Source organism: Egretta garzetta, unplaced genomic scaffold (assembly GCF_000687185.1).
Source record: "Egretta garzetta isolate BGI_Z169 unplaced genomic scaffold, ASM68718v1 scaffold68, whole genome shotgun sequence".
In the NCBI taxonomy this organism is placed as follows: Eukaryota; Metazoa; Chordata; class Aves; order Pelecaniformes; family Ardeidae; genus Egretta; species Egretta garzetta.
This window is the reverse complement of record NW_009260774.1, coordinates 615,927-632,793: the sequence shown is the minus strand read 5'-3', so window position 1 is coordinate 632,793 and position 16,867 is coordinate 615,927. Positions and strand designations below refer to the sequence as shown.

Here is a 16,867-nt window from a genome sequence, read left to right as displayed (position 1 = left end):
TGAGCATAGTAATAACGTGCCATAAACATTTTACAGTATATGATTTTGAAGCTATAATAAGGATTTCAGATGGCCAAAAAAACCTTGCCACAGAGCTAGCATTTGTATTTCATATGAAGTGATTACACCAAGATTAGAGTAAGGAAGTTCTTATTTAACAAATAGAATGGCATCATTGCTTAATTCACTTTTGGAACACTTAATTACCTTAAACACAAAGAATGTTTTGGAGTCCCACTTGTTGGACTAGTGCTATGAAATCGCTACCTACCTTTACTCAGCAAAGCTATCCACCTTTATTCAGTGAAGTTTCACTTTTTGTCATTAAAAGATTCAGCCATTTACTAACACCTGGCGGTTCAGTTTTTCTCAAGGATTTGCCAACTCCTATTTTTGTAAATACACGTGGAAGCCTACAGCTTCATATAAAGCATAGTGTGTTTTTATAGCTCCATATACAAAAGGAACAGTCTAAATACACACCTCCACTTTCTCTCTCAAGACCATACCTTGTCAACCATGAGGAAGTTTTCTATTTTTTCTCCACCATTACATGAAACATCTCCAACTTCTCTAACAGCTTGAGGTAAAAGCTCCTTCACTTCCTGGGCTATTATTCCTGTTCACAAGATAAGATAAACTAAAGTCAGGAAACGCAGTGGTATATTGTGGACAATGGTTGTATGCTTTGAGTTGACCATCCTAAAAGCTACAGGTCGGGCCAAACATGATCTAGAATTTCTCTGTAGTAAGAACATCCAGGATTTCATTTTTTTTTTTCCATTCCACAGAAAACAAACAGAAACCTTTAGAATTCCAATTCCTCTGCAATAAGAACAAAATTATTTGTGATCACATATTTCATTTTCATTAAACCTCTGGAAAAATAACCTCCTACCTTTATAAATTGAAACGGAAGTTGGAAAATTACCAGAAATACTTAATTTGGGCATTTTTGTATCACAAAAGAAACATAGAGAAGTGTGCAATTGTAGTATCCTAAGAAATGAGGATGAAGTAGCAAGGTGTTAAAAGGCACTATGGCACAAAGAACAGTGGAAGTTAATGAAACATGAGAAGAGAGCTGACTGAATACCTGTTTCATGGGTATTTTTTATTCCCATAACAGATGCAAATTCAGGCTTGTAGTCATACTCCACCAGCCTCATTTGTGTTATTCTTCTCAACTGTTCATTTGTATCGACCTGGTTGGACAAATACCAAGACTCATATGTTGAAACATTAACAAGGGTCATGGGATCTAGGACTTCAGTGAGATAGCAACAAGCCTGACATGGCCATTTGGCCAATCTTTGCACTGAAAAATATGGACAATCTTCTCATTCCCCATTAGCAGAGTGCTATTTGTACTTGTATGGCCAGTTACCCTTCAGTCTGACAACTCCCATTTACACAGAAAACCCCAGCTTCTATGGTCATCCTCTTCCAAAGTCCATAGGCGATGGCTCTACAGAGCACAGAGGTACACCCGATTTCTTTAGGCCAGCATTTCAGCACACCCAGGATAAAGAAGCTGCTCAGCATGTCAGAACAATGATCCAGACATGTGCTGTGGTGCAAACATAAATGCCCTAAATACTCCACAGCCCTTACCTCCCGGATATTCTGTTTTGCTCGGCTGTCAGATGGGTGCATGACTCTGCCCATAACTTTTGCATTTCCACAGACAACCAGTGCTTCGTCTGGTGCATCTGTGTTAATTCCTACTCGACCATGATAGACTATTGTCTCTGGAACATGTCCTCGCTGCCACAGTACATCACTGTCATTCTCAAACTGCCCTGGGTTAGAGGCCTGGAAGAAAAAAAATATGTTTAAAGATACAGTATAGCATAAATGCACTATTGCTTATTCCATCAGGAATTCAGGGAAAATGAAGTGCCAAATATTTAATATTTAAATTGTATTCAAGAGCTTTTCTAACACACCAACAGAAAATAATAGAGCGGAGTCACTTCTAAGTAAGTATTTCTACCCATACAGCATTGGCCTCATTGTTTTTTCCCTTGAATTCTACTTTACTATCACCTTAAGGTCAATTATCAATATCCAAAGCTTTCAAAATTTTAACTTTGACATTATGCTGCATAACTATTTATTTACCAGCAAATTTTAGCTAAGGCTGGAAATCAGAAAAGAGCAAACAAGGCACAGATTAAACACATGTGGTTCATAAAATCCTCTGAAATGTTTAAAATTAACTCATATTGGACATTTCATGTCAAGGAAACAGGGTCTTTCAAAGAACACCGAAAAAATAATGGAGCATATATAATTAGAAAAGGCATTTGATCTCAGTAATTAATTTTGTTTTGTTTTGTTTTTTAATAAACTTTGAATTCAGGCTTTAAAATTTGAGTCTGAACAAAAGTATGATCGCTATTAAAAGTTTGCATTCATTTAAAGAAGCCAGGCTTTGCCATCTACGAGGGCATGGTGCTGTGCACTTACCACTGTTTGCCACAATTAGAGCATGATCTGATATGCCTGATAACCACTACTCAGCTGGTAGCTTCGTTCTGTTACGTTTGAGTGTATAAAGGGCCAGAACATGAGCTGCTTTCTCTCGCAGTGCATTTGCACAGCTTTGCCACTTTAAGGTAGCCAGTGGCTGGCTCACTGTACCCTGCCACTGAAGCCCTGTCAGACATCTGGAAAACGACTTTTTTTTTTTTTTTTTTTTCTTTCCAGGTTTCCTGTTTTCACCACTTCAAATCACAGCCTCTTGATCCTTCTGCTTTTCTCCCTTCTTTTTTCTTTGTCTGGAATAGTGGTCAGGTTTGCAAAATCTCATTCCCGGGTTGCCTAATAAAAAACTGTCTCACATACATCAAAGGAGCCCTCCCTTCACTGAAATTTCCAAAGAATATAACATTAAAAATGGTAGAAAAATTTAAATTTCTAAATCTTATGCAAAAATACATATCTTCTAAAGTAACAATAATCCCAAGGATGAATCAAATGTGAAAATTCAACAGCTTTCTCAAATTCATAAGGATATGATTTTTGTAACACTGATAGGTGCAGAAAAATATTCAGACAAAAGCAGTATTGTGGAAATTAATAGACAAAAAAAGAAAAAGAACTAAATATGCAGGAATGATACAAACACGATGTTTCCATGTCTGAGATAAAAGAACCCACAGCAACAGCCAGGATGATAAAACTGGGCAGGGCAGAAAACTACTGAACTCCAAACATTGCTTTCAAAGCCCTTTCACAGCTCCACCCAGAAAGGAGCCCTCGGCCACACTGCGCTCCAAAAACCTAACTGCAGGAAGAGGTTTTATGGCACAAGAGGACATGAAATTATGGCCTAGAGGAAAAAGGAGCCAGGACTGAAACCACCTGGAAGTCCTCACCTTCCTTTGGGAACCCCTGTGCAACACCTCACAGACTGGGGATTTGCACTTTTGCTCTCTCCAAACCTGAACGCTAAACCAGGCTGTAACCATAAGCCCAGGCAGACAATGTGCTGCCAAAAAGGACCCAAGCAACAGCCTTCAAAAAGCGATGCCAGGACTAAAAGCTTTTGACTGTCTTCACCTTTCTTTAGGAGGCCTTTCCCAGCCCCACTTAATCCAATAGAGCTCTTGGTTTTATCTGACTCTGAAACAAAATGCTAAGCCTATTCCTCACCATAAGCCAAAGACTAGAAAGACCCAATGCAAACAAGAAGCAGCTCCTCGATTGGCTCACACGAAAAAGTTAGGACTTTAGAAAGATAGGACTGCAATCCTCCAGAGACCCTCACCACCCTTTGCAGCCCTACCACATGGCACCTATGCATTTCTTATCTTTCTATGCCCTAAACATAATCTTCACCTCAGAAATATGCCCAGTTCCAATGTTAACCACCAGCTATTGGTCACACGAAAAAGGGGCCAGGCCTTTCGGCAGCCCGCACCTTCCCTTGGCAGCCCCCTTGCAACCCCACTCATGCTGGGACTCTGCGCTTTCTCTGTCTCCTAACCCTCCATAGCTCCTAGTACAATAGCGCTCCGGGTTTTTTCTCTCTTCCAAGTCTAACTCTAACTGCAGGCTAAAGCTGAGAACTAAAAGGAAAACTTTATGTGGATCAGAGGACTGAAATGTAATGATCATGAGGAAGCGAGCCCTATTCTTCCTTATTCTATTTTGAAACCTATATTACAACCATGAAATTAAGAGTCAGGACGCTCTGGAAACACGCTGGAAAGGGGCAGCCATGGGTCTTAATCTTCCTAGAGCTGCTTGACCTTGTTTCCTTGCAATTTTTTTCATTCTCATTCTCCTTTGAAAATGAAGCATCTAGCCTATAAAAGCATTTACCAAATTCCTGGCAAGTGCAGGAAATTGTTTCACCTCAAAGAAAAAACAGTCTGGGAAAATAGCGTATTTTGTATTGGAATTCACAACAAGCTTTCTTTTTGAATTCTTCTATAGGTCTACTTCTAATGTTTTAAAATCCCAATAATTAAAAGATAACAACATACTCATACAATAAGCAACTGTCATTTTTTGTCCTCAGTCTTTTTGATTCAATGTTAAATTTTATGCCCAAGAATTGCCCCCCCCCATAGTCTGCTGTGAATATCAAAACAGTTTTGTAAATACTTTTCACATGAAAGTAATATAAATTTCTACCTACCCTCACAATGATTTTTTCAGAGACATTTGCAGACAGCAGGTAGAATTGTTCCTGAGAGACAGCATACAGTCCAACTACCAGCATGAAGTATCTAATTTGAAATTGATTTAATCAAGATAATAATTGAAGTAATGTCTTCTCACAGAAAAAAATAAAATGTTTTAAATGCAACTGCTATTACTGATACATAAAAATATAGCCAGAACATTTTTTTAAATACATTACAATATGAAAGAAAAAATATTTCCTTTACTCTCAAGTAATATGCTCTTTCAAGCCCCACAATCACTGAAAATGAACAAAGATTACAGTAATTTTGACAAATTTAAGTAACGAAGACTCAAAGACGAAGACCTTTCCTTTCCCATAAGAAAAGGATCTAGGTTTTTGGCTGCCTGATTTCATCAGCCAACATTCTAGCTGTGATTTCCTGAAACAATGTCTAACCATGAGGATGAGATATTTTCTTTTATTCTCATATCATTCTGTAACTCTAGAAGAAAGGCCTTTAAGCAGATACCAAGTATCACAGAGTTTGAAATTAAAAAAAAAAAAAAATCACAGCATTTGGTAACGCTGAGATTTTTCACAAACATCAGCTCCATTCTCCACTCTAAGGTCCATTCAGACCTTCTCTTTTCCACTTCACACACACAGGCCAAGTAGATACAGCAATACCTCTGGTCAGGATTAGGTTTCCCCTTTTTTCTCATATTATTTGCTGTTGTTTCACTGAAATGCAGCCTTCCCAAAGTTACTTTAGTTACCTGGTCCCCTGGCAGATCAACTCTAAAACAGAAGATGAAAGAAGATCAGGGAAACAAGCATTTGGAGATCAACCCGGCTCAAGCCAGATTTCTTCAAACTCATTAAAACAGTTTTGAGAAAAAATTACAAATGGAAAAACAGAGGAACCCCAGTAAAAACGCAGTAACCCTGGTTTATAAAAATGCATTAAAAACACAGTGACTATGTCAAGGAGATAAACAAGCAGGATAAAGCACCAGCAGTGGGAAACTGTTCTCAGTAACAGAAGTCTTGTGTTTCTCGGTCTGTTTGTACACAGTCTTGAACATAATAAAACCATATGTGTTCCATATGATGGGTATTTGTTGCTTGCAAAGGGTAACATTGCTTATTATTGGATCTGAATTTCCACATTAAAATAAATAAATTTTACTGCATGTCCCTTTTTTCACCTGCACCTAATTTTTATGTCTGGAAGTATAAAATGTAGACTTATGTCTCAATAGATAGTGACGCTGCTCCTGTAAGTGATAAATAGTACAAGAGTTTCCACAGAGAAAACAACAGTCCACTGACTGCGTTCTCATCCTGTATAAATGAAAACTACACCATCATCACCCATGAAACAATTTACACCCAGAATCTATTGTTCAGTATGCAAAGGAAGAAAAATACCATGATAGAGGTAATTAAGCGAAAATTGACCTCTTCTCCCAAGCTCAAAGTTCATTTTTGCAGATTATAGATTGCAGTCTTTATCCCAGCACTGTCCTGTCAAACTTGGCACTGTCTTATCTTTTTCTGGTTTATTTAATTACTTATAGAGAACAGAACAGCTCCAACAGAAGACACTTATACCAGAAGAACAAACATTGATTCTGCCAGTGAGTTAAGATGCAGAAGAATGGCAGAGAGTTCCAGGGAGAAGCTGCACATATGTTTCTAGCAGAGACGCTCCCCCTTAAAAGCGTTGCAAATACAACTCATGCCCATGTAGACCACAAACATTACTGACGTTTCTTAAGATGGGAAATGCATCTGCCACACAGCTCTAAACACCATACAGCAGTGTTGCTGGCTGAATATAAATATTTTGGATAGGCATACTTAACCCATTTGTAAAGCTGCTGAAAATTTTCCTTGATGAAGGGAGACCAGGTATATATTACCACTGTGATTCTATATGCACACCCAGAATGGAATTAGGATAAAGATCAGAAAACTGGCTTAGAGCTACTATAAGTTTCCAAGAAAGAACTACTTCACATTTCTGACCAATCAGGTATTGAAATAAAATGGAATAGATTTCTCAAAATTCTTACTTAACAGGATGGAAAGGTTTTTTGCTTCGATCTGACTGAGACTGTTCAATAGCAACTGTTTGATTTGGAGCTTCCACCTATAAAGAAAAGAATTTTCAAAAATAACAAGAATATTACATTTTCAAATGCATAAAATTTGCAACAGAAATGAATAGGCAAATTGTGTCTGAAACAATGAAATCTCTCTCATTTATCATGGAACTGTATAGAAAGTAACATGGCAATTGACTCCTGATCAACTGACAGCTGACAGTGCTGTGTTCCAGCTAGTCTGAAGCCCCAAATCATTCTGTGGATGTAATTTGAAAGGGAAAAAAAAGGAAAAGTCATGCATTAATTTGAAAAAAAAAAAAAAAAAGTGCTTTGAATATAGACTGTTATTGGTTCGTTCCATCCCAAAGCATAAATGCATATATTTAACATGAGAACTGAGCCTATGCAAGGTAGTTCCATAACTTATTTTAATGTAAATTTTTGTACCTTTCTGGAATGGTACCAAGCAGTGCTTTGCTTCAGATGGGAACAGATGACAGTAATATTCACTAATTTCTCCTGCATTAGAATGCATTAAGCAAAACTGGTAATAACTGCCTCATAAAACAGCTACATGGATTTTTAAAATCACTGCATTTTGGTACTAAGTAAAAAGCCTGGTAAAATCTTTCAGAAAGATTAAAATTTCTTACTACTACTGTTTATGCAAGCTTGTGGACTCATAGTGGCTGGGAAGAATTTGGTTCTTAAAATGAAAACGGAAAGCCTAGCAAAAAGAAATGGAGAATTTATGTGAACTGTTCAGGAAAAACAGATTTGATCATTGCTCTTTGCTTTGTGAATTGGTTAAAATGAAAACGGAAAGCCTAGCAAAAAGAAAAGGAGAATTTATGTTAGTTTTCTACCTGTGAACTGTTCAGGAAAAACAGATTTGATTATTGCTCTTTGCTTTGTGAATTGTTTTTTTCCAACACATCTTTCTGACCAATAGGGTAAACTGGCCACTTACACACCAGATGATGCTCCTGCCCTGCCCACAGAGGGAACAAAATTTCAGCCAAAGAGAGGGAAATCAGTGAAACCATGGCAAACAGGCAAACATGATGTCTTTCAGCATATATCAGCATAAACAACCATAAAGCATCACTTTTTTGCAAAAGACTTCCACATGGTAGTCACTAGTCACTTAAAAGAGTTCTCTTTTGTCAGTTCTTGGTCAAAAATGACTAAGAGTTCATTTAAATTATTTACCTTATTCTATGCATAATCACATATTAACTTATTCAAAGTAATAATCACAAAAAGGAGAAACACTTGCCTTTATTCCAAAAGCTTTCAAGTAAAACTTTTCTATTGGTTTCCCCCCCAGCTGAGTTTTGACATATTTTGGATGTCCAGTGATTCCAATATGGACTGTGATTTGGAAATGATTCTTCTTCTGGCACACAAAGGCATCATCTGTTGTTGAAAAATTAAATCCTTTATCTGTGACAATGTGATATGCTATAGGAGGTCTACAAAAACAAGAAAGAATAGCAATTTTTAAGTATAGGCATATTTGAGTGACATCTTGAGTTCCTATTTTTTATGCGGTCTGAAAATTCGTCTGAGTTTACTGACAAATGGGAGTCAAAATACATCTTTACAATCACCACTACTACCTCTTCTTAGAGGTGTAGAAATGAAAATGCATATAAAGCGTACGCTAATTCTAGTCTGAAGCATGAAATGTTTAGAAACCAGAGGTGGAGAAGCTTCCATAATCCTCACAAGTCTGGTACAGAGGAACTCTGTTCACCTAAAAGCACAACCAAACCTTTTAGTGTATTCAAGCATTCATTACAAAGTCGCTATTAACAAGAGTGCTGAAGTAGTGCTGCAGACAACAATGTGCTAATGAGTCAGCAAGACTCCCTATTTTGTTCCCAAATTCCCACACCAAGTGCTTCTGCAGAAGCTGCTGGAATTCAAGTAAGGCTCTACTCAGGCAAAAAAAAAAAAAAAAGCTATCGATACCAACCCTCTGGCCAGATGATGATAAAACCCTCCTTTATAATGTTGTCCATCCTACCCCATCTAAGGAAACCCTTAGTTCTATTTATCCAAAGGGCTAATTTGTCACCCAAAGAGTATTTTGTCCTTATGCTTCACAGCAAACAAGGAAAGGTATCAAAAGATCTTTCCAAGAGAGCCAGTGAATTCGCCATCCCAACAATGTTTCCAGTCCTCTAATTTACGTGATGGATAATTCTGAAATAATAGGACTACATGGCAAGGTTCTCTTACATGGGCATTGGCTTTTCTTGCTAATGAAAGTTTGATAATGATGATCTTGTCTGATGCTACTGAGAACCTCTCATTAACACAATTACTGAAGATGGCTTTTCAGAACTCATCCATTCGTTTACACATTATTAGTTGGAAAAATCAAAATGTACAGACTTTACAAGGAACGTACAGACATTACAAGAAATGTACAGACTTTATTATCTTTTCATAAATTACGAACAAAAGGCCCCTTTCAAAAAATCACCGGTTATCTGGGACAAGGAATAAAGAGAAAACTACTTTGTAACTACTTCAAAACTACTAAGTGATCTGTTAACTCATTTTTAAAATTATTATTGCCATCTCCTCAAACCATCGTTATTAAAGAAGCAAAACTTCTTTAGTTTCTTCCTACAGCTGGCAATTATTTTTATTTATGTAGTACATGTGTGTATTTAATAGTAGGAAAAGGAGTTGTTTTTCAGTTTTAGGTGTAAAGGAAATTTATTAGCTAATAGTCTTAATTTCACAGTACTTGCTTACACATGCAAGCAGATTGAGAAGCAAAAGTACAAATTTCTATTTCTTCAAGTTGAATTGTTTGGAACAATGACTCCCAAAGAGGAGTTTTGTGTTTATAATTTTCCAAGTGCGCCATTTACAGTAACTAAGAACCAATACATATTTCTATCTGATCGCACAAAGAATGGTCAGTCTTACCAACCAGTACAGTAAAACTTGAAGACATTTTAGATAGCAAGGGATATCTCTGTGACACAAGTGTCCCTACTATAAATAGACTTCGAATTCCTCTTTCTATTCAGAATTTGACCCTTCAGACAACATCTTTGGAATCAAGTCCCACCAATCACAGTAGTAATGGGGCATGGGGCTAAAAAACTGCCCAGCAGATACAATGCAGGTTACAATTAAAGGTAACCTTTTCTAATGAATCTACCTCAGCTAACAATATTTTGTTGTGAAAATCAAATAATCAAAAGATTAAAATACTGAATTAATAAAATGGAAAATAATAATTAACCTGAGAAATGTCCTTAGAGTGGGCACAGCCATTTCAAGGTACAGGACCAATCCATCTACACTGAGCAGTGATAAAGCACGCGACTGTCTTGAAGCTAACAGAATACAGGACCACTACTCAGAAAATCTGTGCAGTGCACCGTAATTACAGTGCACCTTGGAACAAAGGCACTGCCACTAACCTCGCTTAAAAGTAACACTGACTTCCTCTGCAAATAATATCTCAATCCCCTTCCATAGTAGTGGTAACAGCACATGTATTTGGATGCTTCAATGCTCAGCATCACATTGTCTTTGTTGACACAAGCCACCAAGTAACATGAGTCTGGAACTTCAGTTTTACCTATATGGGAACCAACAAATAATTGGGTACCAGCAGGAGAGCAATCTCCCACCATCAGCTCACAGCTTTAATGTAGTCATTGACTGAAAGCGTAACAGGAGTTGGAAGCCACTTCCATTTAGAGTGACAATTCACATCACAAAACACAGCTGGAGGTTTCTTGGCCCATCCCAAGGAATAGAAAAGTGGGAACACCGAGCTGTCTGCTCTTGTCATGTCAGTACCTTAGGAGAAGGGTTGTGTGGGACACAGCAAGATGCGTACTGCCCCTATTACACTGTGCACAAACGGGGAACGCCAGTGTCCAGCAATGGCTCTGACACACTCCAAACTCCCATAAGTGCTTTTAGCAGGTTGGGCTAGTGGAAAAATAAAATTTACTATGCTATTTAAGTCCTGTAGAGACAGTGACAAATTGTTTGCACCAGTCCTGGGGAATAAACCAGACACTGTAGAAGGGCTTTGGTTAAAAGGGATCATTCACTAAATACTAGAATGGAGAAAAACAGGAATGTAAAGTGAACTTGGAATGACCTTCGCCAGGTCATGTGGCAAAAAAATTATTTACAGTTCTGATTTATACAGGAAAACTCTAAATCTTTGACTAAACAGTTGCACATCATATATATATGTCTACAGTTATTATGACTTAGGTTATATGAGCCCAGAAGTAATACAGGTATCTTCTATTTCCATTTTTCTTCAACGATTTAGGCCATTAGAGGGAAAGGTGCCATATGCTCAACATGCTTGACAAAAGAAACAAAAATTAACAGCTATTTTAAGTTAAACTCACTTTTCTTCTGCCCCTAAATCCCTGAAGGGGAATCAGAAAACCTGGCATGAATTTGAACCAGTGTTTAAAGTTCTACTTATCTGATACATCTGCAGATTCATATTCCATCACACCTGCTATACCTCCTTCTCCAGTCTTATTTTCAGTGAGAACAAGGGATGCCAAATGTGTCATTTATTCCTACAAAAATACAATACCAGCAAAAAAAAAACCCTCCAAGAAACCACCTTTTCCAAGTGCAAACATCAGTGCTTACAGTTTTTCATAATTGGAGTTAAATAAGCTGTTCCACTGAGAAGTTTGATACGGTTGCCATGTTAGAGCTTGACAGCATTTTTCCAAAGCTGCATTCTGTCCATCACTGTCATATTCTTGCACTTCAGCAGCACAGTCCTTAACAGTTGCTGTAGAAAGATAGTGACAATTCAGTTATTACTTTTGCAACTAGCCAAAAATCCTGCATAAACGTTTTTATAAATATATTTAAATATATACATACATATAAAGCACAAATATGTTACATATATATTTAAATCTGATTGCCCTTTGCAGTTATTCCAAAAGATTGTGTTATACTCCCTTGACCTAGAAAATACATTTTTCAGCTTTCCTGATTTGCAAAATATTACGCAAGTAGCACTTCCCATTTTCATTCTCTCCGAAAGGATGGATGGTTTCCTTGGGGGGGGGCGGAGGGGGAGGGAAAGCTAAGCATTTTACTGTAAATCTGCAACACTGCAAGAAGCAATTAAGCAAACTAATTACATATGTCTCACATTCTTTTTACTACAGATTTAAACTGAATATACTCCAACTCACTGCAACAGGTACTTCGTCCCAGAGCAGGAGGCACAGTTTTCCTATAGCAAGCACATTCACTGCTACATCTGGTTGACTGGTTAATGCCTTCTGACTATATGTTATAGCATTCTGAGATAGACAGGGTCAACCATAATTCTCTGAGATATTATACATTTCATGAAGACAGAAGAGAATATGGCAAGAGAGACAGATAAATGGAGTGCAGTAAGAGAAAATCTGTCACTGAGCATAGAAACTAAGATCCATCCACAGCCAGTGGCAGCACAGTAAGAGCCTACAGAATCATTTCAGGCCCGAGCTTCATTTGCAGTCCTCCACTTCTGACACACAGCAGAGTGAAAATATAAAAAAACCCCTCACAGCAAAGAAATGCACACCTCATTTCTAAGTGATCCCCATGCCATTTTTACCAATGTCTGTGTTCTTTGTCCAAAAGCATGTGTGTCAGTGAGATTTTTTTTTAACAGTGACTCCCAAGGAAAGCATATTTCAAAGCTGTGTCTTTAAGTATTAAAACCAGCAATAACAATTTTAGATACAGAAGCATCTGCTCATCATCGTCTCTTTCCAGCAGTGATAGACTTAGAGGACTAATCACAATCAAGTAACACTGATCAAATAACAGATACCAAAGGACACGTAACCTACTAAATCCAGTTGCTACTCATTAAAAGTGTTCTAAAAGATTGATTTAATGCTTAAAAATAACTTACTCTGAAGAAATAACAAGCAACTCTCAGATTTTCCACTAACAGACAAGGGTGAAATTCCTCAGATAAACTGTTCATTACAAACTGTTCACTCACAGAGAGCCTCACGCTTCACAGAAGCTGATCCATTTCTGTACACGCCTGATAAGCTTTTTTTGTATCAATTGGTATAAGCTTAGCATTTTTATCTTGATAGAACAATGAACCAAATTAATTTGGGGAAGGGGTGGGAAAGAACACACAGCTTCTACCAAGCCTGTGCATGGATACACTTTATAGAAAAAATATGGATTTGAGATGATAAAGGGAGACTGCAATCTGTTTGCTCATCCACCACATTAATTCCCTGTTAAGCTGACCCAAGACTGTTTCTTTGACAGCCAATTTAGCGCCAAGCAAAGTCAGCAGAGTATGGTATCATCTGTGCACTGCAGGCTCACGCATGGAGAAGGGCAGAATATTGTGCCCAGAATGTCCTCAGGAAACATGAACCTCTAACACTTCCTCTCTGTTCGCCAAATATAAATAGGTCCTGTTTTTTAAAAACACTAAAAAGGTAAATTCCTCCAAACCTAATAAATGAGTACAGACTGTTAATATCACTACCTTTTCAGAGCCAGCAGGAGCTGTGCTCTTAAAATATTTACTTGTCTATGGTATGAAACATTAAATTTCATCTTCACACAGTTGCTTACCTTGTCTGGAGTCCTGAGACTGGACTGGAGAATCAGTGGCATCTCCCAGTAATTGCGAGAGCTTCCTTTTTTTGCTTGACGCTGCAGAAATACTTTTTTAAAAATACATGTTACATTACTCATTTATAAGTATAAATGCAGACATTACAGAATCATAACGAGAGAATACCCAGGTATCTCATTCTAACTGTACTGTTACCCAGATTCTGATTTGTGGGGAGGAGGAGACTGCTGTTGTCTCTTTAGAACTGAATTATGCAATTTTTCCTTCCACAACATAAATTAGTTTTTTATCTCGTACGAATAGAGAAGTTGATCTCTCTTTGAAAATTTACACAGTGCATGTGTGGGCACAGTTTTATTGTCCCCTCATATTTGCATTAAAATCACAGCTTTCTCTTAAATAATTGTACTCCACCAAGCATGAACTCACTTTCCTTCTTACACAGAAAACACTGGTCGCAGTTAAACTAATCCATTAACGAAGAGATCTCAAAGGGCAACTGATGGGTAACAATTTTTGCCTTTCCCAGAAACTGAGATTTCAAAAAATGCTCCTTTGTGCAAAGGGAAAAAACCTTATTCCAATCGCATGGTAGGTACTCAGACTAAGATTTCTCTACAAGCAGAAGAAAAGCCCCACCGCCACATTGTTACTGTTTTTCCGGGTTTGTTCAAAAGTTCCACATTTGGTTAAGAAGCATTTTGCATCTTAAGTTCCAATAACTAAAGTATTCCCTAAAAAAATAGTATAATTTTGACTAACTGGCACCTTCTACTGGAAAACAAACAAATAAAGAACACAAATAGCTTCACTGAGAAACCCAGGTGCAGCTTCCTTCCCCCACATCATGAGTAACATGTAATTGAGCTCTGTACAGAAGAAGAGACAAGGACAGAGCATCTGCAAGATTAGGACTAACACTGCTGAATTCATATTTCTCTCCCCATAACCAGAGAGGACCCCCTCTGGCATGCATCAGTCAATTCATTCTTACTATGTATCATGTTTGCGTGCTTGCACTAGCCAGTGTAGTTTAAATAATTAAGCATCCACAGTGTGCTGGTGGGTGAATATGGCAGATGGTATATTAATACCATTTCACTTGCTTGCATAGATATGACAATGTTTTTTTCTTCTCTCATACTACTTGTCAGAACACTTACCAGACCCTTAGGGACAAATCACTGCAACACGTATTGCAAAATGCCTGAATGTTTTTATAATCCAGTTATGAAGCACCTGTTGATCCCTCTTTAACTTTCTAGCGTTTTAGAAATTGAAATCCATTCCTATTTCCAGTCTGAACTTCAATCAAGATGTTTAACACACCCTAAACCACAACTGTCTCAAAAATGTCTAAACACTGCCATCCTGTGGAAAACCCTACACCCACAGGGACTTTACACCACTTTTAAAGCATGCCTTATACCAGCTCTACTTTTTTTTTTTTTTTATCTGTCTCATCCTTTGCATAAAAACTTTATCATTTACCCAGACATTTCAGATACGTTTGGCTGAAAGTATGAATAATTAAAACCCAGAGAGCTGGAGGATGTAGAATTATTCCAAGGAGTCACAGCATTTCCTGTCTTCAGACAGCAGCCTTGGGGGATGCTGCAGGGATGCCCACTGGCACCGGGGTCAGAGTAAGGCTCCATGAACCTGCAGGGAAGCTTGCTGGATGCCACAGCAGACGGGCATGGGAGAGGAGGCTGGAGCCCACTGGGCCACGTAGTGTTGTACCGTGTGGCTGCAAGAAGTAAACAGACAAGAAAATAAGGAGAAAGAAGAGGAGCTGGAGACCTTCCTATGAGCTTGGGAGAGGCAGAATTCATGTGACCTACTCTGGAGCTGTGGCGGAGAACATGGTTCTGATCCAGAGTCTGGTGGGGAGTCTGGCAACTGGCTTTGCCTAGGGATGAAAAAGAGATTTTAATTTCTACTAGGAGGAGACATGGAGGACGACCACAAGGCAATGCTGAAAGCAGCTGGAGGGGGACCACCGGGCTACTGACAAGGGTCTTCAGGAAGCACTGCTCATTGTGGTTGCTGCCCCTTCTCACAGGAGCAACATCACTTGCGTGTTGTCAGACTATGTACTACAGCCCTCCAACTCTCCAGGCACCATCCCTGCCAGCTCTTGCCCAAACACCCCTCTAGGACCCACTGACTTCATTCCTCCTTCCTGCCACAAGCCGTGCTTCAGGTACGGGACACTGGGCACACCAGCAGCGGCTCTGAATACACAGAGCTCACATGGGCTTTAAAACGATTCTCTCTAGACAACAGGGTAAAGATCTGTAGCTTCTTTGTCCACTAACTGTAGTCAATTTCTTAAGACTTTGTTTGGCCAAAGCGCTCTCAGCCACTGTCAGATGTTGACAGGTCCCATGTTAGCACCTAACTCACCAGAGAGGTGGCCCAAGGGTGGAGGGGAGGAGCTGCCACACAGGTAGGAAGCGCACTTGCCCAGTTTGAAACAAAAGCTTTTACAAGCTGACCAAACAGATCTAGAAGCTTAACCTGGCGTTTCCACAGGGGACAAGCTATTCTCCCTCTTTTCAAACCTACACAAATCATTGAAACATAGAATTGTTTAGGTTGGAAATTACCTTTAAGATCAAGTCCAACCGTTAACCTAACACTGCCAAGTCTTTTCATGTCCCTAAGCACCTTGTCTACCCATCTTTTAAATACCTCCAGGGATGGGGACTCCACCACTTCCCTGGGCAGCCCCTTCCAGTGCTTGACAAAACTTGCAGTGAAGGAATTTTTCCTAATGTCCAACCTAAACCTCCCCTGGGGAAACTTGAGGCCATCTCCCCTCGTCCTATCACCCATTTCCAGGGAAAAGAGGCTGACGCCCACCTGGCTACACCCTCTTTTCAGGGAGTTGTAGAGGGCGATAAGGTCTCCCCTCAGCCTCCTCTTCTCCTGGCTGAACAACCCCAGTTCCCTCAGTCGCTCCTTGTAAGACTTGGACTGTAGACCCTTCACCAGCTTCGTTGCCCTTCTCTGGGCATGCTCCAGCACCTCAGTGTCTTGTAGTGAGGGGCCCAAAACTGAACACAGTTTGCAAGGTGCAGCCTCACCAGTGCCAAGTACGGGGCACGATCACTTCCCTGCTCCTGCTGGCCACGCCATTCCTGATAGAAGCCAGGATGCTGTTGGCCTTCTTGGCCACCTGGTTCCGTTTGGAAGAACGTAGTGGGGGACCAGTAGTTAGCATCTTCTATCTTCTAAACCACAAAAGAATTAAAAACAGAAAGTACTAACAGGTCCATCCCAACCATCTCCTCAAAGAAACGCTTCAAAACCAAGCCAAACCAAAAATCCCCCTCCTTCCTCGCAGAACACAAGCCATTCAGCCGTGTTTTACCCCAAACACCATTCCTGACCCAATATATAAAGCCTGAGCTTTTGCCACCCGCGAGAATCTCGACGCGTTGCTGAAACCCGAATACAGAATAAATG

The 16,867-nt window shown here is 39.1% G+C and overlaps 1 protein-coding gene across 1 annotated transcript in view; it reads right to left on the bottom strand.

The window, feature by feature from the left end:
• MYRFL (myelin regulatory factor like) overlaps positions 1–16,867 on the bottom strand; it is a 49,060-nt gene that overhangs the window by 19,752 nt on the left and 12,441 nt on the right. The window contains 11 exon segments of the mRNA XM_035901695.1: positions 510–619; positions 1,097–1,205; positions 1,615–1,815; positions 4,652–4,742; positions 5,330–5,440; positions 6,721–6,797; positions 8,033–8,228; positions 11,419–11,566; positions 13,390–13,481; positions 14,885–15,143; positions 15,238–15,305. Of these exon segments, the coding sequence (XP_035757588.1) occupies positions 510–619; positions 1,097–1,205; positions 1,615–1,815; positions 4,652–4,742; positions 5,330–5,440; positions 6,721–6,797; positions 8,033–8,228; positions 11,419–11,566; positions 13,390–13,481; positions 14,885–15,143; positions 15,238–15,305 (1,462 nt within the window).